The sequence below is a fragment of the Rhinolophus sinicus genome, linkage group LG01 (assembly GCF_036562045.2).
Source record: "Rhinolophus sinicus isolate RSC01 linkage group LG01, ASM3656204v1, whole genome shotgun sequence".
In the NCBI taxonomy this organism is placed as follows: domain Eukaryota; kingdom Metazoa; phylum Chordata; class Mammalia; order Chiroptera; family Rhinolophidae; genus Rhinolophus; species Rhinolophus sinicus.
Genome location: NC_133751.1, coordinates 161,956,199 through 161,978,861, shown reverse-complemented (window position 1 = coordinate 161,978,861; position 22,663 = coordinate 161,956,199). Strand labels below are relative to the sequence as shown.

General features: G+C 36.0%; 1 protein-coding gene across 3 annotated transcripts in view; it reads left to right on the top strand.

Moving 5' to 3' along the window:
• Positions 1–22,663, top strand: part of PDE11A (phosphodiesterase 11A) — a 324,817-nt gene that overhangs the window by 91,933 nt on the left and 210,221 nt on the right. For all 3 annotated transcript variants that reach the window (XM_019739325.2, XM_019739326.2, XM_074338486.1), the window contains exon 3: positions 21,083–21,172. In XM_019739325.2, coding sequence (XP_019594884.2) covers positions 21,083–21,172 — 90 coding nt within the window. The remainder of the gene's footprint in view (positions 1–21,082; positions 21,173–22,663) is intronic.

Here is a 22,663-nt window from a genome sequence, read left to right as displayed (position 1 = left end):
CAGCAGCTGCTGAAATCTTACCTCCTTTATTAAGCTTTTCTGGAATAAATAAAATAGCATAAATTCCCAGGACCCCATTCTGTCTAGATGATCATCTCATGTATGTTTTCAAGTATAATTCTAATATAATCAAGGTTGCTTTTTGGCCCAGCTGGTTTTGAAGAAGCAACGCAACAATGAATACATGATTTCAGTTGATTCTGATACTTATTCAGTCTCTGAAGAAAAGACTACATTGCAGAACATATTCTTAATATATAGAAAAAACCTTCAAAAGGAACCCTTTTTTTACTATGGAAAACTTCGGACTTGGACAGGTTAGACAGAATGGTATAATAAGCCCGTCACCCAGCTTCACAACCATCTACTCTAGGTCAATCCTACTTCCACCCACTCCACCCATTCCCCCGTCTCCTATTTTATTCTGAAGCAGATATCAAACATCCAATTTTATCTATAGATATTTCAGTTATATATCTCTAAAAGAGAAGGATTCACTTTTGTTAAAAAACAATAATACTGTCATACTGAAAAATCAACAGCACATACTTGCCTCAGAAAGTTTTTTTAACAGTTTATTAATTTATTCAGAATAAGGTCCACATTATGACTGGCTAATATGTCTTCAAGTATTTTAAAAGTATAAGTCCCCTTTCCATCTTTTTTCCCCTTGCAGTTCGCTGAAGAGATGGTTAGGGTGAGAAACGTGTCCTGGTTTGCCTGTGACTTTCCCTGTGTTAGCGCTGAAATCCCCATGTCCTAGAAAGTCTCTCAATCCGGGGATGTTTGTCTTCTATAGTTCTCCACAATATGGATTTTGTTGCTTCCATGTCCATGGCAAACACGTTCCTCTCGTCTTTATTTCTATGAATTGGAAGTTTAGTCTCTTCGTTAAATTCAGGTTTAATGTTCATTGGGTAGGGTGGGGGTGGGGAGTGGACAAGATTGTTTTATTGGTTGTAGTGTTGTATACTTCTGCCAGGAGGCACGCAGTATCTGGCTCTCTCTTTTTTGTGATGTTAACAGTTGTTGATAACCAATGTCTCGGTTAGCAATACAGCTTAACAATTTTTTTCCCCAGATCTTATTTCTTGTGCTGTTGAAGATGTTCCTGGCTGCATACTGTACCAGTCAGCTCAGGCTGCCATTTCAAAAGACCACAGACTGAGTGGCTTAAACAACAGAAATTAATTTTTTCACGGCTCTCGAGGCTAGACTTCTGAGATCAAGTTGTTGCCAGGGTTGTTTTTTCCGAGGTTGCTCTCTCTAGCATGTAAATGGTTATCTTCTCCCTGTGTCTTCGTATGATCTTCACTCTGTATGTGTATATGTCCCACTCTCCTCTTCTTCTGCGGACACCTATCATATTAGATTAGAGCCTACCCATATGACATCATTTTATGTTAATTATCTCTTTAAAGACTACATACTGGTACATTCTAGGTAATGGGGGTTAAAACTTCAACCTAAGTTTTGTGGGGGACACAATTCAGTCCCTAACCCATACGAGATCAGACAATTAAGTTTGCGAACTCATCCTAGAAAAAGTGCTACATACCTCATTGCTGAATATCACTATGGTCACCTTCAAAGTACTCCCCTTGAGAAGCTATGCCCCGATGCCAGCGCCATAGTGCACCTTTCAAAGCAATTTTGGAACTCTTTTTCTGGAATGGCCATCAGAGCTCTCATCGTATTACCCTTGATGTCCTGAGTGTCATAAAAATATCTTCCTTTCAATATTTCCTTTTATCTTTGGGTAAAGAAATAAGTCATTGGGGGCTAGTACGGAGGGTGTTCCAATACAGTTATTTGTTTACTGGCTAAAAACTCCCTCACAGACAGTGCCATGTGAGCGGGTGCATTGTCATGATGCAAGAGCCATGAATTGTTGGCAAAAAGTTCAGGTCATCTAACTTTTCCATGCAGCCTTTTCAGCACTTCCAAATAGTCAACTTGGTTAACTGTTTCTCCAGTTGGTACAAATTCATAATGAATAATCCCTCTGATATCAAAAAAAGGTTAACAACATTATTGCAACAAGTTGGTGAACTTGTCATACCTCCTACCAAATATTCTTTATTCCTCGTTCTCTTTTCTGACAGAAACCCACCCTACACATCATGGGTTTGAGGGGAGATGAGCCTTATCTTTAATGCCAGGTGGGTGAATTATGGCTGATCTAAGACACATGGTCGTCCTGTTTTATTTGCCAGAGGGTGGTTTTAAGCATGGGTAGAAAATGCAATTCTGACCAATGAGATGAGAGGGAGTCTGCTGGGAACCTTCTGAAAAGGGTTTCCTTGATGATTAAAAAGATGACATGGGAAGAAACAGAGCGTCTTCTGCGGAGACATGAGGGAAGCAGGCTGAGCTGACTGGTTGCCAAAACATTTCAATGGACATGGATGGCAGAGCACAAGGATGCAGTGTGGAAGAGACCATGGAGTCTGAATGAACAAACCCTGCCTCCTTGCTTTGGAACTTCTATGTATGAAGATAACACTTCCACTTATTTTTTTAAAGGCACTTTTAACTTGGATTTCTGTTACTGTCTTCAGAAGCATCCTAAACAGTATATACCCTGAACTCTCTCTCCCACACATTTAATAACCAAACCCAACTTGTGTGGTTCTTCACTTCTCTCCTCCAAACCTCTTCTTCCCTTCCTGGATCCCTCCCTTTTTATTCTAATAGTCTTTTTTTTTCCTTTTCTACTATCAATTTTCCAACCTCTCCTCCTGACTTCTTTCTCTCCTATATTCCCCTATGGTTACAGGCTAAAGAAAAAGTTTGCAAATACCAACAATTAGTAACTTTTGCCTGTCTTCATATATGTACTTTTCTCTTTTTCATTGCACTTAATGGTTGTGCCAATGTCTTTTGGGTTGTTAGGGTGCTCTTCAGAAAACAAAATTGATAGCCTCTCTCTCTCTTTCCTGGAGGCACCCTTTGTACTGGGTGAATCTGCTTCCTGTCTGGGGTATACAGGTTCTTCTCTTCACTTTGGAGCACAAGGCCAAGTTCAAGTGTTCTTGTTTGTCCTATTGCAGCTCTTTGGAAAGAAAAGGTAGAAAACAGTGTTAGATTATCTTTGTAGGTAGATTTCACAAGAAAAGAGCTATAGCTTCTTGCCAATAAAGATTTCACTCTGTTAGTAAATTTCTGTGTTTAATCAATTGTTTCTTTCACATCTTCCTCAGGTTTGACTTATAAAACTACATGTATTGGAGGTAGGCTGACCATATAATTTACCATCCAAATCAGGACACTTGTGCAAGTGAAAGGAGATGGGTCAACAGGCAAAAACCAGTTCTCCTAAACAAACTGTGCTCTATGGTCACTGGGCCCTCTAATAAGTGTGCTATGAAAGCGTTCACAACTTTCCTCTATAGAAATGTGTAAAGAAATGACTCACAAATATTTTAGGGACATGGTAATTAGCCATAAGAGTCCCCTTAACAGCCCAAATTCTCAGAAAATTGCAGCTCCCAGCAATATTAGAGGGGTTTTCAAAATATAAAGCAATTTAATAAAAGAATTAGTTAATTTTTAAAACCATGGGAATAGATAAATACATTTCCAATCCAAGGCTCTTTTCAAATCGTCACCTATCTGTGGTAGAGCATCTGTGATGAGGCAGCTTTAGGAATCTGTCCTTTTCAGCATGTGTTCACATCAGGGCAGATCTGTGAGCAAGTGATTAAGGAATGAGTTACGAGATACTCTGTTTGAACTGCACCAAGTGCAGGATAGCTTTCTGTCCATGGCTTCACATCACAGAAGTAGAGTGACAGGTTTTTCTAGAAACTGAATGAAAAATAGATCCAAGTATCACTAGCACAATGTGACATGACAGGCTGTGACTCTGACAAATGCTGAACTACAACCAAGCTCAAAATAGCCCAAGCATAGAAAACATTAGCAGTATGTTCTGGGAGAGCAAGGAAAAAAAAATAGTAAAAGAACATTCTTTGTTACGGCTTGAGACTCAAGACTGATAATTTTCAAACTTTAATCTGCCCAGTAAAATGTACATTTGCCTCTTTTCTCTCTGTCAATACCTCACCCTCCTCAAATGACACCCCACTCATCCTTTTCTGTGGTTCCCTATGGCAGTCGGTTAATATAAATACATATCTACAGAAGAAAATGAATTGTCCAAAAGAGTGCCAGGAGAAAACAAAGCAAAATTACATAAAGGTGAGACAAAGTATGTTGACAAGTGATTTTCATGTTCCAAGACACCAAATGGAGTAGGTTGATAGCTGATTAGGTATTTTGGTCTTTCTGACACCAGCTTGAGATAGGGAGTTGAGGCTAAGATCCTTATTACACCTTTTGGCCAATGTTACCGTGTTTCCCTGAAAATAAGACCTAGCCAGACAATCAGTTCTAAGGCATCTTTTGGAACAAAAATTAATATCAGACTGGGTCTTTATTATGTTATATAAGACCATGTCTTATAGTAAAATAAAACCCAGTCTTATATCAATTTTTGCTCCAAAAGATGCCTTAGAGCTGATTGTCTGGCTAGGTCTTATTTTTGAGAAAACACAGTAATTGTCTTAATTTAATACCACATTTCTGGTAGGTGTTATGGTCACGGCCAGGATTCAAATCCAGATCTTCTGGCTCCAAATCTCAAGCGTGTTCCATCAGCATGGCCCTGAGCAGCTGGCCCTAGGAAGATGTGCTTCTAGTTGCCCTTTCCCCAGGGTCCCAGGGCATGGCCTCAGGCTGGAAGGGACAAGGCAGGGGACCTACCTTGAGTGTGGCTGGAGTAAGGAGCAGTTGGTTCATGAGGTCTCTTGGGTATTAACTATGATTTGTTGAGTCATGACTCTGAACAAATGAAGCTTGCACTTGCCATGGGCTTAGATGCCAATTTGTAGTGCTCAATTGTCACATCAAAAGCAAAAGCACTACCTTGAAAATTTCATACCTAGGTTAACACAGTAAAATTATGCCTCACAGTGACATCCACTACCGCGGAACTACTCTGGTTTTATGGACCTAAGGAAATGTGTAGCTATTTCAGCCCTGTGATTCCTGACATAGGGACTCCTGACCCCTCAGCCTGAAGAAGCTGCAATGGTGGTAAGAGCTGGGGCGTTAGTAAGTGGTTAGTAGGAGGTAGGAACCATGAATGATTTAAATATTCAAAAATACTAACAGAGACAACATGCTTAATCAGGACAAGTCTACACAGATTAAACAAAAGAAGGTTTTTAAACATTGTTTGTCTTTCCTGATCTGGTTTTAGTTCATTGACTACTCATTCAGGTATTGGATGTGGCTGTTGATTATCTGCAAGATTCGTTGGTAATGCATGCTTTCCTGTCTGCCTGAACACAGGCCTTTCACTTTAAAGCATAGATGGGCCATTTACTGAATGTTTAAAGAGTAAATTTGCCTTTAATGCATCTTCTCAAATTTATCAGGAAAATTACCATCAGAAACACTAGCCATTTTATAACTAGCAGCACAAATATATAATGATATTGTGAGATAGCTGCAGAATTACACATAAGTAATTGGTCAGTTTAGATTTCAAGTTGAGCAAAGAGAAATCTAAAGTATTAACTAACTGCCAAATCAGATACAACTACTGACAAAGTGAACAGCCATATTTATTCTATCAAACTTGTAAATGATGATTCGTTTCTGTTTCTTGTCATGGGGTGTATTTTGTTTATTACAATCGTATTTATCCTGGAACTTTGTTAAGTAAATAACTTGTACAACAGTGAGATTATTATTCAAGTAGCAGTTACCTATTTACGTGTCTGATTGCTGCCTTTGGATTCCTGCATTGGAGTAGGTTGGAAGGAAAGCAAGACTGGGCCCTGTGATTTCTGTGCTGGAAGCTGGATGTGAGACTGGTGACTGGGGAGCTTTGTAAAATTCTAAAGGGAATATATTCAACTACAAAATTAACTCTCCCTCTGCACACCCCCACATTCACCCACACACAACCTCCTGAAATACGTTAATTGAGATTAAGTGTAAAATAAACTCAAGAAAGCATCAAGCATACAAATGTTAAAAGAAAGAGAAAGTAAACCACAGAAGCCACTTCTTGGAAATTACAAACTGAAACAAGAACCTTGTCCTTGTACAGATGAAGCTTCAGGTTTGTCCCGGCAGGCTTTAAATTACTGATGTAGTCTTGAAAACACAGTTTTAAAATACGGTTATTTAAAGTGTAGTATATAGTATTAACCATAACTGCATGGTTAATGCAGTTACTGAATATTCATTTAGTTTTGATCTTACTGACCTCTGTCAGTGTTCCAGAACATTTTGCCTAGAAAATCAGGATTCTCAGCAAACTAAAGAATGATCTCCCCAAATATGATCTCCAGACCAGAATGTGTGTGTTTGTTTGGTTTCTGTTATTGTCATTAACCTTGTAAATTGATGTAGAGTTAGAGAAAATTGTTGCTGCTTCCCTATTCTTTCTCAAAGCAAAACAAATTGATATAATTGAAAAGTTGGCCCTTTGTCCGCTCCAACCCACCTCTGCCCCCTAAGCTTCTTGGTTGCTGTGTGTGCATGAGAAGACTGGCACTATGTCCTCTCTTGCTAAGGGACTGTGCCAACGAAAGCTTAATAGCAGATAGAACATGAAGATACACATTAAATCCTAAAGACATATATTTAAGAATTGTTCTTGAGAAAATTTTGTGTCAGATATTGTATCTTGTTTGAGAGGGACAGGGAAATGAACAAAATATTGACTCTAGAATCAAGGAGTTCACTCTATCCCTGAATTTAATATTGGATTTTATAAATTCCTTGAGCTGGCGGCCTTGTTTAGCTTTGATTCATGGTCAATGGATAAGCGTTAGAGCAGTCATGAAATCAATCTGAACTTGGTAGAGTAGGTCTACCAGAGATACTAGTAAGAAAAACTTTCTGCCCTTTAAGAACAAAACAAATAGCATTGTTGCTTTTAGCTCAGACAGAACTCTACTTGGAAGTTAGCACTTCTGTAGTAGCCAGGCTCTGATTTGATCATGGTCGTGGATGCTGTAATATATAGATGTAAGTCCAAAATACAATTTGGGTTCATATGTGACCATGTTGCAGTTGATTTTGGTAAGTGAGGACAAGAATTTAAAGCAATGTCCCGTATTCTGAACATTTAAAGGAAAATAAAAGAGAAATGAGATGAGAGAAATCTATAGTTGTTTTTTTTTCTTTAATCAAACACAAATTGTGTCCCACTTCGTCCCTTGTTAGATAATAAATTACACTTTAGAATAAAGCAGATCTCTGTATTACTTGTCCTGGTTAATGTATGTATTTATGTATGACATCTTCTATGCATCCTTTTAGGTATTACTTTATAGACTGTGTTATTACATCATTCTTTTATTTATTTTAATCTATTTCTTGAGCAGCCCCTACATGCTAGGTATTATGCTGGATGTTCATAAACATCACCTAATGCTCTTAAGAACCCAGGAATATTTTTAGGGCTAGATAGATTTCAAATTTTATGAAATTGTAAATAAATGTGGTAACACCGAGAATTCTGTCTAAAAGGAAGGCTAATGATAATTTTCCACAAGAATTATCTAAAATACTTGTGTGCACTTGTTATTTGGGGAACTCAGCACGTGGTAGGAGGGTCTTGGTTTTCCTCTAGATCACTACCCTATCCTCTATTCTCTGCCTTTGTTTCTACCACAGCCCAATGATGGCCAGATGGCTCAGTTCTGGCCTATCAGAGAATTGGTTTTCTTTGACTTCAGGGATGGGTTTAGTGATAACGATGTAACCCAGTTCGGGCCATTGAGGGCCAGACTCGGCAGTTTTGTGCAAACAGTCAGGGAAAAGAAGTTCTCCCTACACTCCTGAAATTGCACTTTGAAAGACAATCTAAAACGAATGTGGTGCTTGAGAATAAAGCCCACATGAAGGAAAAGTCGGATAAGAGGTGAAGAGGGACATTTTTATGACTTCATTCGAGCTCTAATCTAGCACTTGCTGGAGCTTGTTCTTTCCCTGTACTTTTTATTGTGTGGACAAATACATTTCTATTTTCTGCTTATGCCACATCCAGTTAGGATCTTGTTCACTTGTAACAGAAAGAGTCTTGAAGATATGCTGTGGTCGTGCCAGGCCCTATGTCAAGTGGCAGAAGGACATGACGATGAGTAAGCCATTGTCTCTGCCCTCAAGCAATTCACAATGTATCCAGGGTTATAGATACTAATAAAAATGAACTACAATATAAAAGTGCTATATTAGTGGTATGTACAAAGAGCTATAAAAGCATGATAGAGTACCAGTTACTTGTTTGACGGAGTAGCGAGAGTGTCAGAGAGAAAATGGTAGAGCAAAAGGAAAGATCTGGAAAGATTTCATTGAGGTGATATTTGATCTTGGCCTTGTAAAATAAGTAGAGTTTCACAGATGGACAAAGTAGGCAAGGACATTGTAGAATAACAGATTAGGAAAACGAAGACAAAAGGTATAAAACTTTATTACTTTATTATGCATAAGAGTGACTGATTTACTGTGGCTAAGATACAAGGGATGTGGAGGGAGAAGAGTTCTGGAAAAGAAAAGCATGTTGGGGTCAGATTGTGAAGGGCTGTGAATGCCAGATCCTCTAGGCAGTAGGAAGCCACAGAAGAGCCATAGCTTGGATGGAGGTGGAAGTGAGGGAGTGGGAAGTGATAATGAAAAGAAGCAGACTATGCGAGAGATAACGAACAGGTGAAATTGACAGGACGTGGTGACATATTGGGTATGGGGCATGGTTCCTAGGTTTTTGGATCCAGCCTTGTTTGAACGGTCATGCCTCCAATAAGACACCACATTCCTCTTGAAAAAGAAATAAGTTGTCAAGAGTGGTCAGCTGTGAGTTCTGTCTTTGATATGGTATTTGAGGTGCTTTTGAGACATCTGAGTGAAAATGTTGAATAAACAGTTGGCTCTAGTGCTCAAAGGAGAGCTCTGAGTTAGAAATATAAATTTGGGGGTCATAAAGATGTAGATAATTTAATCCAGTGTTACAGTTAAGGTTTCTGAGGATGAGAGGAGGGTGAAATAGGAAGCCCCAGAATCAAACCCTGAGGAACAAGTAATGGTCAGATGGGAAAAAAAAAATTCTGCAGAAGAAAACTGAGAAGGAGCAAATTTTTATAAGATTAGCAAACATAAGATATTTTAATGGGCTTTTTCAAATAAACTCTCTTCTTTATGAAAAGAAAAAAAAGATATTTTAATGGTATTCACTTGGGGCAGCTTTCTTTTTCCCTTCCACCTTCCTGTCTGTTGGTTTTTCCATTTGTCAAGTGTTGCTGGAAGGGCCACATTTTGGGCGTCTAGTGAGGGAAGAAGTCAAGTTAGAGATGCATTTAGTTTGAATTTAGTAAGATATATTTATATGGTTTTCAACATCTTTTGTGTAGAGTTAAGTGCTTGCTAGGCTTATGTTGTAAGAATGGCTTCCCTGAATATTCTTTCACCATGTATCCCAGCTCACTCAGCATCCTGACAGGAAGCTTCAAGTCCAGAGGTCACACTGTGATAAGAATGTATTCTATGGTATGTGGCCCTGGAAGTATGCACAGTGGAGGAGAAACAAGGTTTGAAATGCACAGAGCCGGAAGCTCGTCTATGGTAAATTCTTCCAATCATCAGATGTGTAAAATCTGTTCTTTATAGATGCCTAGTCACAGCTGAAGTTCTCTCCTGTCAGGCACATGCTCAGTAATGTGGCATATCTGCAGTGATAAACACACTTTTCTTTATTACTCTTAGGGGCAAATTATTCAAAATATAATTAGAATTCCTGCATTTGTAGGATACAAACCTGTACTAGTACTGCAGGTAGGAAATATGTCTCTGGGTGAAGTTGTATGTATTCTGCAACCCAACCATCAATAATATAAAACAAATTTTGATTGAACATGCAAGAGAAGACTGAATTGTTTTTCTCTATGCCTACAGAAAAATAAAATATTATTGTTTATTAATGTAATATAATAATAAATATTAAAATATTTTATTTTTCTGTATGTCTACAGAAAAATAATATTTAAAATTGTTATCACATGTAGCGTTGATCAAAAAGCATGCTGTCAAAAATTTAGGAAAATTAATATAACTATGCTATTTTTCTGGACGTTGTGATGTTTGTGGTATTTGTCAACTTTTTAAAATTTATAATATATGATGATCTCTTCTTATTCTAAATGAATATTAGTTTTTATAACTAATTTTTTTTTTCCTTAAAGATCTCCTCTCCTGAATGTATAAATTTCAGGCCTTATAAAACTGAATTTGCTCCTGGTAAGACATGAGAACATTTGAGTAAACCTATCTGATCATTTTCTTAAAATACATTTCTCAGAATGGAATTGTAAGGACAAAAGGCCTGTACCTTTTAAAGGCACTCAATGCATTTTCAAAACTGTTCTTCGAAAATGCTGTACCAATTAATCTCCCTCAAATAATGCCTATTTCCCCACATTATTATGAGCCCTGAGTATTAGTTCTAATTGTAATATTTGTCAGTATACTAGGAGATGTGGTAACTCATTATTATTTTAATTTATATTTCTTTGATATTAATGTTCTTTGAACATTTTTTCATTTTTTTTTAGTTACATGTTTTTCTTCTTTTGTGAATTGCCTGTTTATATCTTTTGATCATTTTTATGAGGATTTTTATCTGATTGATTTGAGATCACTCCTTTCCTATTTAGAGTATTGACAATTATTATAAACATTGCAAATCATTTTTTCTATTTTGTTTTGCTTTTTACCGTGTTTCCCCGAAAATAAGACCTAGCCGGACAGTAACCTCTAATGCATCTTTTGAAGCAAAAATTAATATAAGACCCAGTCTTATTTTACTATAATATAAGACCAGGTATAATATAATATAATATAATATAATATAATATAATATAATATAATATAATATAATATAATATAATATAATACTGGGTCCTATATTAATTTTTGATCCAAAAGACGCATTAGAGCTGATTGTCTGACTAGGTCTTATTTTCGGGAAAACACAGTAGTATTATTTTATACCTTAAGATAAGGATGTTTTCAACTTCAAATATATCCAAAAACTCAAATGCTTTCCATAAACTCATATACATTTAGTGTTATGGTTTGAAAGGACTTTCACAGTTAAGGACTATATAAATATTTACATTTCCCCCATGACTTTTAATTGTTTTAAAAACCCTATCTTTAATCTCTCTGGGATGTTTTTAAAAGATTTTCTAATTTTTAGGGATTTGTCCCCACAAAATGATGAATTATTTCAATTTGTATTTAATCCCTTCACCTTTTTCACCCACCTTCCAACCCCTTCCCATCTGGCAAATCATGTCCTAACATGATTTGTTGAATAAACCATTCTTTTCCCGTGGATTTGAAATGCCACTTTTGTCTTACTTGTTATATATACTGGTTCTAGACTCTGTTCCATGATGTTGTGTGATAATCATGTCCCTAGTACTGCTTTATTTTGATTATCATAACCTTCCTTACTTCTTATTTCTCTTGCTTCTTTTAATGTTATTGGTTATTATTGTACATTTTCATTCCATCTGAATTTTAGAATTGCTTTTTTGTTTTCAAATTCTAAACATATTCCAATTTTCTCTAGAATAAAATTTATAGATTAATTTAAAGAAATAATTTATCTATTTTTAGTACTGAGTCCTTTCATTTACAAATATGGCCTGTTTCTCCATTATTCTCCAAAAAATCTTTAATGTCCTTTATAAGATACAGAATGAGAAATCTTGCCGAAGTTTATTAAAAATTTCATAGCCAGTGGGTAGTGGATTTTATCAAATGACTTTTTAGTATATTAAGGTGATCATATTTTTTCCCTTTATAAGTTAATATGAAAGTTTGTAATAATTGATTTTGCAACATTGAACCATCAGTTTATTCTGAATAGAAATTCTTGGTCATATTCCATTATTTTTGTATTTCCATAAATTTGATTTCCTAATATACTATATGTATTCAATCTTCTAATATTTTTATTTAGGATCTTGATCATCTGTTTTAACAAGGGACTTATTTTCTAGGTTTAATTTTTGTGCTATTTTTATTAGGATGTACTATCAGGATCATTATGTCTTAAAAAATACTTGAGGGTTTTCTATCTTTCTCCGGATTCTGAAATAGTTTGAATATCACAGGAGTTACCTTCCTTGTGAAAGTTTGAAAGAATTTGCCTATGAAACCATCTATACCTGGCACCTTTCCTCAGAATGATTTTGTTACAATTCTCTGTTATTTTTGTAATGATTGTTTTACTTAGATTTCCTCATTCTTCTTGACTTAATTTTGTTAACTTATATTTCTTTAAAATTCACAACAAATTTATATGCTTAGGATTGTACAAAGAAATCTATTATAATTACTTTAATTATTTTCTGTAGCTGTGATTATAATTTCTTTATCACTTCAGTTTTAGTATATTTGTGAGTTTTTTCCCTCTGATTAAACTAGTTAATGATTTATTTGTCTTATTGCTTTTCTCTGCAAGGGCCATTTCTACAATAATTTATCAATTTTACTAGTTGATTTCCCGTTTATTATTTTGAGCTTTATTTTTACTAATTCCCTCCTTCTGCTTTCTTCGGGTTTGTATTTTTGTTCTTTTTACTTACACTGTATGGAATTTAACCCTTAAAATGAATATTGGAATGACGAAAAGAAACAGCAGCTAAAGGAATTGATGAGACTATATATTGCTGACAGAGTGAATGGGTGAAAAGTGGCAAGCGTGTATGGGGGCAATAAAGCATTTTGGCTTTGAAGATCGCTGCCTACTTTGTTAGGTAGACTGTTCTAAGATACAGAATGAGAAACCTCGTCGAATTAAGATGAACATAGAAAGCTTCCTCTTGCCTCTTTGGATTAATACCACACTCTGGTAATAATGATTAACACTTCACAAAGTTTTGTTTATTGTTAGGCCAGACTTTAAGCTCTCTCTGTCTTCAAGGTTATCCATTGAGAACATTCTGAAATTACTAGGTATACCAGTTCTGTGCTTTAGTTGAATAGATATAGCATATGAATTTGATTCAGGATTTTACATTTATAATAGTCATTTATAATATTCATATTTAGTTAAATATTAATGCTCTATGCATGTTTTTCATAGCCTTATCTGTTTCTTCTCCACTGGAGAATATTGCTGGAAATTAAAAACCACTATGGTTTATTATCCATGTCATTGGTATTGCATTTTGATGATGAATTATTTTTGGAAAATGAAAAAAAGATATATAAGTAAATGAATCCCCTCTGGGTCTCATGTGTTTCTCTGAATAGCACTTTTATAGTTCCTCACTATTTTTCCTGAGATTATTACATATCTTCCATAAGTATCTATAAAATACCAAGCCTTAGTCTTAAATATTGGAGATACTTTCTGATGAGCTTCTAATGAGATTTTTAAAAATACCGCATACGATGTAAAAATGCTTAGACAAAAGTAGTTTGAAAAAAACTACTTTTTCTTATGTGTAAGGCATTTATATTATTTCTTAATTCCTTAATTATGCCAAGGCACAGTGAGATGGACAACCAATTTGTTTAAATTTATGACTTTTCTGGGTAGGAAACCAAAGGTTAGTGAGTTCTTGGTACATTGCAAGCATGAGAGGATCTTGGCTACTGTTACAATAATCCAGAGATGGTGAGGGATGAGAGTGCAGTGCCAGAGAAGCTAAACAGTATGGGGATGGAGGCTTCAAAAGCTGCTAAATTGCTGACTTGCTCAGGCCTATGTAGGGATAGTAATTAAAGATTGCTTCAAGGGTTCGGAACTGGGTGATTACAACTTTAATGGTTCATCTGGCACGTATAGGGCATTTTGGAGGAGGAAGCTCATTTTCTTCAGGAAGAGAGGAGGACTGAGATGGCAACTTGATTTTGGAATGCCGAGCTTAAGGTAGTATAGTAGTTCCCCTTATCCATGGTTTCGCCTTCCATGGTTTCAGTTATCCATGATCAACCGTGGTCTGAAAATATTAAATGGAAAAATTCAGAAATAAACAATTCATAAGTTTTAAACAGTGCACCTTTTTTATTTTTCAATTAGAGTTGACATTTATTATTTTCATATTAGTTGCAGGTGTATAGCATAGTGGGTAGACATGCATATAATTTACGAAGTGACTAGTACCACTTGGCACCATACATAGCTATTAGAATATTATAGACTATATTGCCTATGCTTTTCTTTACATCCCTATGACTATTTTGTAACTACCAATTTGTATTTAATCCCTTCACCTTTTTCACCCACCTTCCAACCCCTTCCCATCTGGCAACCATCAGTGTGTTCTCTCTGTCTATGTCTGTAAATCATGCACTGTTTTGAGTAGCATGATGAAATCTTCTGCCCTCCTGTTTCATCCTGTTCTGGACATGCATCATCCCTTTGTCAGTATTTCCACACAGTATATACAGTCTTCCTGTTAGTCACTCAGTAGCCATCTTGGTTATGAGATCAATTCTCACAGTAACGCAGTGCTTATGTTCAAGTCCCCCTTAGAGTAGCCTAATGCTAGGTCACAATGCCTATGTCATTCACCTCACTTCATCTCATCATGTAGGCATTGTATCATCTGACATCATCACAAGAAAAAGGGTAAGTACATACAATACGATATTTTGAGAGACAGAGAGAGCACATTCACATAACTTTACTACAGTATATTATTATAATTGTTCTATTTTATTATCAATTGTTTCTGTTAGTCTCTTACTGGGCTTAATTTATAAATTAAGCTTTATCATAGATGTGCATGTATAAGAAAAAAACATAGTATGCATAAGGTTTGGTACTATCCACGGTTTCAGGCATCCACTGGGGATCTTGAAATCTATTCCTCTGAGGGCAAGGGTGGACTGCTCTAATCTCTTTACCACCACAGGCCCAGGCAACCACTAAGCTGTTTTCTTTCAATATAATTTTTTTTGTCTGAAATATACAATGAAATATTTTACATCCATAGAAATTGGTCATAATAAGTGATAGTTGTTTATAAATAGTGAAAAAAGCAGATAAAAATATTATGTATAGGATTAGCCTGTTTGAGTTTATGTGAAGAGAGAAAGAGAGAGGGGAGAACTTGAATGCTAGTCTCCAAAATGTTCACAGGGATTACCCCTGAGTGGTAGAAATATGAGTACTTTTTTGTTGTTGTTGAAATCTATGATGAGAAAAATAAATACAAATTATCTTAGAAAGAACATGGCTCCTGAATTGGGTTCTTTCAGGATTTTCACTTCAATGGAGTGTCTGTGAATAAGACGGTGGGAATTTAGAACTGCCTCTGGACATGAGAGGGTTATTTTTCTAAAGTCTCATGGGTTGGGGATGGGGCCAAACAGAAATAAATTTATTGACCAGGACCTGCATGATTCAAGTGCTCAGCAGACCTGAGCCTCTTAAAAGTCACAGAAAGTGTTATTGATGTTGCAAGACAATTTGGTATTTGCAAGGCTCCTTACTCAGACTGTCTACCTTTGGATAAGCTTGGCCTCTTGGTGATATTTTAGCCAATACTAGCTTCAAGGAGAGAGGTGAGAATAGTGGAAGTGTGTTCATTCCAATTCCTCTGTGGTTCCAGCTCTAATATCCAGGGGCAGAAGCAGAAGCACCTACATCCCCCCTCTCCTAAAAAAGGAAAATGGAAGATGAATGAGTTACTCCTCCTTTATTCGCTATATTGCTGTCTTTCATCTTTTGTAAATAACCCCCTCCCTCCATTCTCTTTAGAGTGTTAATTCTTAAAGTGGACAATTTCAGAAAGTATGTAATTGGATCGTCTGTTACATACCAATATTTTTAAAAAGGAAATTTGGTACTTTATGGCTCTGTGTATTTTTTGGAGACTGTTTTCTTCAAAGAGGGCACAACATTGATGGGAAAGGCATGCTCTGGTCAAGAGTATATACTTTGGGGTGAGCTGACAAGATTCATTTATGATTCTGATTTTGAAATAAAACCCTACTGTCTTTACTGACTTCGCATTGAAAAAAAATTGCGGTGAACCAAGCTATACCCCTGGAACCGGAAAATTCCTCTGAAGTCTCTGGAAAACTTCAAACCCATTTTTTTTTTTTTTTTTTTTTTTTACTTTTTTTAATATTCTATTTCTAAAAGATGTAGAAAATGTTTCATTAGGTGAAAATAATGTGACTGTTTCCATATTTTGATAACCTTGTTTTCCAAATTACTTTACTTAAAGAGCTTTTTTAGTATTTGAATTACAACTATCTTAAAACATCATTAGTTTCAAATCAATGGGGCCCAAATCAGTGAAGCTTTGCCTAATAGTTAACGCCTGAGGGCAGAAGAGACTTGAGATCCAAATCTTTCGGTTTTCACAGAAGATGCTGCATAATTAGGAAACCTTCTCTCGCCCATTAATATGGCCTACAGTGATGTGGCCCTTCAAGCTATTTTGCCTTCAGAAAAGGGGTCCATAAGGGAGATGGCCCCAGGCCCCTCGCTGAGAATCTCTAGTACAGACCTCCAGTGGTCTTTAATGATATATAATTGGACCAGACCAGACCATGGGACTTTAATAGCCTTTCTCTGTGGTCTGTAAGTTTGCAAAGGCTTGTTACCTACTGTCTTTCTTTAGGACATTGATGGAAAGTCCCAGGGCTCACATTCTATACTTATTAGTGATACTTTTTATGAGTTTCCAGTGCTAAAGTGACTTTTCACACTGTTTAATGATTTTCAGTCTAACTCCCTTTCTGAGTGGAATGTCATAAAGATTAATTAGCCAATGTTCATAAAGTGCTTTCAAGCTGAAAAGTGCTGCACAAGGCTGTACAGACTCATTAGCTTCTTAGTCATTAGGCTTTTTAGACCTTTTAGCATTCTGAAACTAGGTGGTGAAAGCCAAATTAGTATTTTTTGTGTTGAGGAGGGGGACTTCAAAAAGAGTAGAAAGAGCTATATATATATATACACATACACACACACACACATATATATATTTTAAGACATCTGTTGCACTGGGACTGAAAAAAAGATATTAAAGTATTTTGTTTTCGTTATCTTCTGTTTTCCTACTGCTTCAGCTTCTTCTGACTCCCTCCTTTCAAAATGTATTTGCCTGCTTATCCTTCATATTTATTTAGCAATTCTGCTGATTATATTGTCATATTGATATTCATAATGGAGTTGAATCTGGCCCCAGAGTGTTAAATTATTGTGCCAATGAATGACAGAGGGTAGATCATTCCCTTTGTAAATAACTATCCCCTCTCAGTTTGCAATGTGTCATGAAGGTATCATATTGTCTCCATCCATAATAAAAAAAGACAAAGACAGATTGGCAGCTGATTTTTTAGCAGCATGAACTGCACATGATAGGGTAATAATATCTTCTAAGTACTCAGAGAAAATAGCTGTCAACCTAGAATTGTATACCCAGCTAAATTACTTTTTAAGATTGATCATAAAATAAAGACGTTTTTATACAAAACAAAAACAAATTATTTATCACTAGTGCTAAAGGATATTCTAAAGGATTGTCTTCCAGAAGGAAGGAAGGAGATTCTGAAGGAATGAAGAGGAAAAATTGTAAAATATGTGGTGCTTACCTTACAATTACAGATACTAAATAAGCATTAAATAATAATAATAAAGTCCAATTTTCAGTAACAAAACAAGATAGAACAAGAAAATAAGTAACATGTATACCAGGAAAGCAGTGTCAAGAGTCAAAGTATTCTGAGATCCTTAACTTATTTGCAAGGAGGCTAAAGATGTTAAATATAGATTTTGTTAAGTATGTACATAAAAATCTAGTTTAATTACTAAAATAAAGGAAATGTTATATGCAGAGGGGAAAATAAATGGAATGAGAAAATAAATCAATAGTAACCAGCTCAGTAAAAAAGGGAGTAAGAAAATGTAATGTAGATTTTAGTAACTGTTCCTAGGGTGCTTACCTTACAATTACAGATACTAAATTACTCTGTTGCAGAGTTTATATATATATATATATATATATATATATATATATATACACACACACACACACACACACACACACACACACACACACACCCCTATAGCACAAATTAAAAAAGAAAAAGATAGTCTTTATGATATGTGAACAGGTGCTTCTGGCACCTAAAATCTTCAGTAACAGTATCATACAGATTACACAGGCCATATGTTACAGGAGAAGAACCTCAAATGTAGGGAACCAAAATCTTTTATAATGGATAGTAAACCTGCCTAAGCTTTGTTCCAGAAGGTGATATCTTAATTACAGTGCATAATAAATGATTCTGGTCTTTGCTCTGGAAGAAAACATTATGTTTTTTCCAAGACTGTTCACTATTAAAACACCCTTGAAAGATAGAGCCAGTACCTTTGTTTCTAAGATGTGCAAAAATGTGAGAGATCCATGGAGATTTAACAACTCTGGTAAGTTCATAAAGCCTCAGTTGTGTCATCTGAAAAATGGAATGAATGGTATAATATACGTAGTTCTGAGGATCAAATAATATGGTACATGTAAAATACTTAATATCATATCCAAGGACTTTGTCAACATCAATTACTATTATAAATGATTATTTCTTGAATAAGATGTGAGTATGCTTATTGAATTATTTGTTTTCTCTAGCAAATAGAATATTACAATTCACTGATGTGTCTGATTATCAGAATCACCATATATTAGGACCAGAAATATTTTCCAGTAAAGCCAGGCATTTTACAGATAAGTAAATAAGTTCAGAGAGGTTAAGTGGCTTGTTGACTTTCTCACAGAACAGCTAAGTAAAATACAATGGTCATCTTCTTTTTAATTGTGTACAATGCTTGGAGTTCAATAAATATCGATATTACAAATGAATTGAAGCAAGCCTATGATATATGAGAAAACGTTTTGCATGTTCATTTGGTTATTCTCTTTTTCCTACTTGCTTGGCCTAAAACAACATCTTAAACTTGGCCCCTGAAGGCAAATAAAGGAAGGAAAGAAGGAAGGAGGGAAGGAAGAAAGGAAGGAAGGAAGGAAGGAAGGAAGGAAGGAAGGAAGGAAGGAAGGAAGGAAGGGGAGATTTCAATTAAGTAATCCATATTTCCTCTTCCCCTGCACTTCCATCATAGTCAATGTCTCTACTGCAGGAAAAACAAACAAACAAACAACAACGACAACAAAAACAGAAAACAATGAAGAAAGTGCTTTCTGTATGTGTAGGTGATGTTAAAAATGCTCCCGTTTTGGCTAAAGGCAAGGAAATTCTGGCAAAATATCTGGTAGCTTTATGTCAACCGCTTTACAATGGCTTATTGACAAACATCTTAAAGCATGAGGGGGAGTAGTATGGAAGGGGAAAGATGGGGGGGCGGGGTGACAGAAATACCATCTAGTTCCAGAAGGCAATGTGTTGTAGGAGTGATCATCAGTTGTAGAATTAAATGTGAACCTGAGTTCCTATGTGAGTTTGAGCAAATTACTGAGTTTCCTGATCTCTAAAATGTACGTAATGTTGTGCTATGAGGAGCTGACATGCAATTCAAATGAAGCAATGAGCTGAGAGTGTCTGGCATATAGCAGCAGGTCCTCATTAAATATGAGTTTACTTTGAATCGAATTTAGTGAAGAATTCATCCTGAAAAGAAATCTGTAAAAATCAAATAATTAATTTTGTACCTCTATTTAATACTAATCCCACTCTTCTTCTCTCTTCTTTAAGACTATGGTCACATTATTAGCTTCTACAGCATTCTGAAATATTTTGAGGGACCCAAGGTCAGAGTTGTATATTCCCAGGTAATCAAATCAAGATTTTAATAAGAAAGAAGTTATCGAGAATGTGAATTACCCTTCATCTTTTGTCCACCTCAGGCCCTCAGCAAAATCACCTTCCACATAGGTAATTCTGTTCTGGGTTTCTGAGAGGTGTCTCACATGTGGGCAGATCTGCTCCTGCTGTTTTTTATCCCTCACCAATGGTGAGCAAGGCACTGCCCTCCTCTGGGCATCACAGAAACTGCTCTGTTTTGCCATGGCTCTGTATCTCTTCCGAGGGCACCATAGTATGGTGTGTAGTGTGTGGTGTGGTGTATGTGGTGTCTCGTGTGTGTGTGTGTGTGTGTGTGTGTGTGTGTGTATGTGTGAGAGAGAGACAGACAGAGAGACAGAATGTGATATAAAACATACCCTTGTCCCTTTGGCATTGGAGAAGTCCCAAAGATGTCACTTGTCACAGTATCCTACCGTATGAAGAGTTCAGGGAAATAATTCTTTAAGTTTTTTACTTGGGGCAATCAGAGCTTCTGGAATTAAATTTGAATGAGAGTGCCAGGAAGTACTGAAAATCCCTAGAACTGGACCCCTGGTGATGAGAAAGCCTTTGTTAGGATGGACCCATCACATCTAGCTGTTACTCCCCATAGGAGAAGTGTTCTCTTAAAGGATCCCCAGCTTTTCCTCAAATAGATTTCTGTAGGACCATCTCACCAATTTGCATTCATGTCCAGTTAAATCAGCAGAGTAGTGGGCACAATTTGAGCTCTTTTGCATGAGACTATTAGGCCCTCTGGCCCCTAAGTTCCTACTGGGCCCATCCTAACAGACATACTTAAATTTGTAGCTGACAGAGTTCTAGGGTCCAGCTACAGATACATATATACAAAGAAATGGACATATATCCTGCCTACCTCTAAATTTGAGTGTGGGCACTTGGCTTAAATTCTATCTATATCAGAATTCTTTCATTTTTCATTGTTCACAGGAGGAATACAAAGGTGATTTAGGCACAGTTCCTAAATCATCATAATCTATTGCTTCACTTTGTGTCTTCATAGATGTACTGTCCCTACTTAAAGTTTGACTGAGACCATTTTGCATGTAACTCTGAAAAAAATACCCTTTGTGAAGTTAAAATAAAAGTATCAACAGCTCCTTACTCAATCTCTAGGGTTGAAAAGCAAGTATCACAATCAGGTATATGCAGGAAATGGGAATTTGGTTCAGTGCTGTTTTAATGTTCTTAACACTCTCTTTGCCCCCAGGTTATGCAGATGTACCTTCCATTTTGTGGAATTGCCATATCTAATGCTCAGCTATTTGCTGCCTCAAGGAAAGAATATGAAAGAAGCAGGGTGAGTAGAAAGAAACACTGATGACAACCCTCAAAGCTCTCTCTCTTTCAAGTGTCTGTGCCTCGTTATGTCTTTTAAAAACTGCAGATGACCTTTCAATAGGCCAGAAAACTTTTTTTATTTGTATAATCCTTCAAATCTATAGTTGAAGATCCTCTTTAAGCAATAAGCTTAAATGGAAGCAGATACAAATTTTCTGTTATTGTTTGGTGGAAATGATACCAGCTTCTTTTACAAAGAAAATTAATTTCACATCTATACTGTAAGGCAGCAGATATAGTCTTGCTTATACCTTTGAAACAGTAACATGATTTATAGATATTTTTACAATTCAATTTGTTTAGGAAGCAAGGTGTGTTATAAGTGATTTTATCCCACCTCACAAGTTTTGTTTTTGAATTGAAAGATTTTCTGGAAAAGTAGCACAACCTAACTGGACAATTTGAAAACACTATTTTATAGGATTATAAAGAAACACATACAGAGATTGGTCTCATATACCTTCACAACTTATAACAGAGTTAAATAGTTAAAAAACAAACAAAAAGACTGATGTTTAAAAAAGGCTAAATTATTCAATAGAGATTAAATTATATTAGGCTCACTATACTTTTAAATATAAGGAAATTATTGTCACAACTTGGAAATATATTTAATAAGATGTTCCGAAAGATTGGAAACCCTCAGTTAATTAGTAATCGAATTTATTACAAGTTTCATTTGCTAAGCATTATGATTTATGAATATTTCACAGTGAACAGATGAACCCAATTGACTATACTACATTCATCTTCTCTAGCATAGCATACATATCACACGTTTTCTCTGTCTTGGGTCTTGTTTTCATCAGTAGCCCCATGCCTTACTATTTTCCTTCCATTTGACACTCCAGAAATGTAGCCCCCAAGTTCCAGAAAACAATCTGTTTCACTTTCTCATACCTTTAGCCAATTTCTCCCTCTGCCTTCAATTTTGTCCCACTGCCATTTGCCTTGCATTTCCTTCAGGACCTACCTCAGACTGTTAATTAATCTTCCCTTCTTTGCTTATTGTTTTTCTTTGCATATATTGCCATTGTTCTATTGTGATACGTAGCACATTGTATGATATTTATTGATGGCTGTCCTCTCCAACTACATTTTGAACTCCTTAAGAGTCGTTTCATGAACTATTAATCTTTGCATCCTCATGTAGGGCACAATTCATTGATTTAGCCAACAAATATTTATTGTGTGGTACCCTTCAATCACTGTCAAATAATATTTTAATATAATGGCTAGTGATAAATGCTATAAAGAAAAACGAAGTGAGATAAAGGGATAGACTGATTGCTGAAGGACAATTTGGGAGGATGTTTATTTCAGAGGGTGATTCAGAAGGCCTCTATAAGGAGATGATATTTGAGCAGAGACTTGAATGGAAGGAATGAGCAAAGTCATACAAAGGTCTGGGAAGAGCATTTTAGGCAGTAGAAATATTAAATGCAAAGGT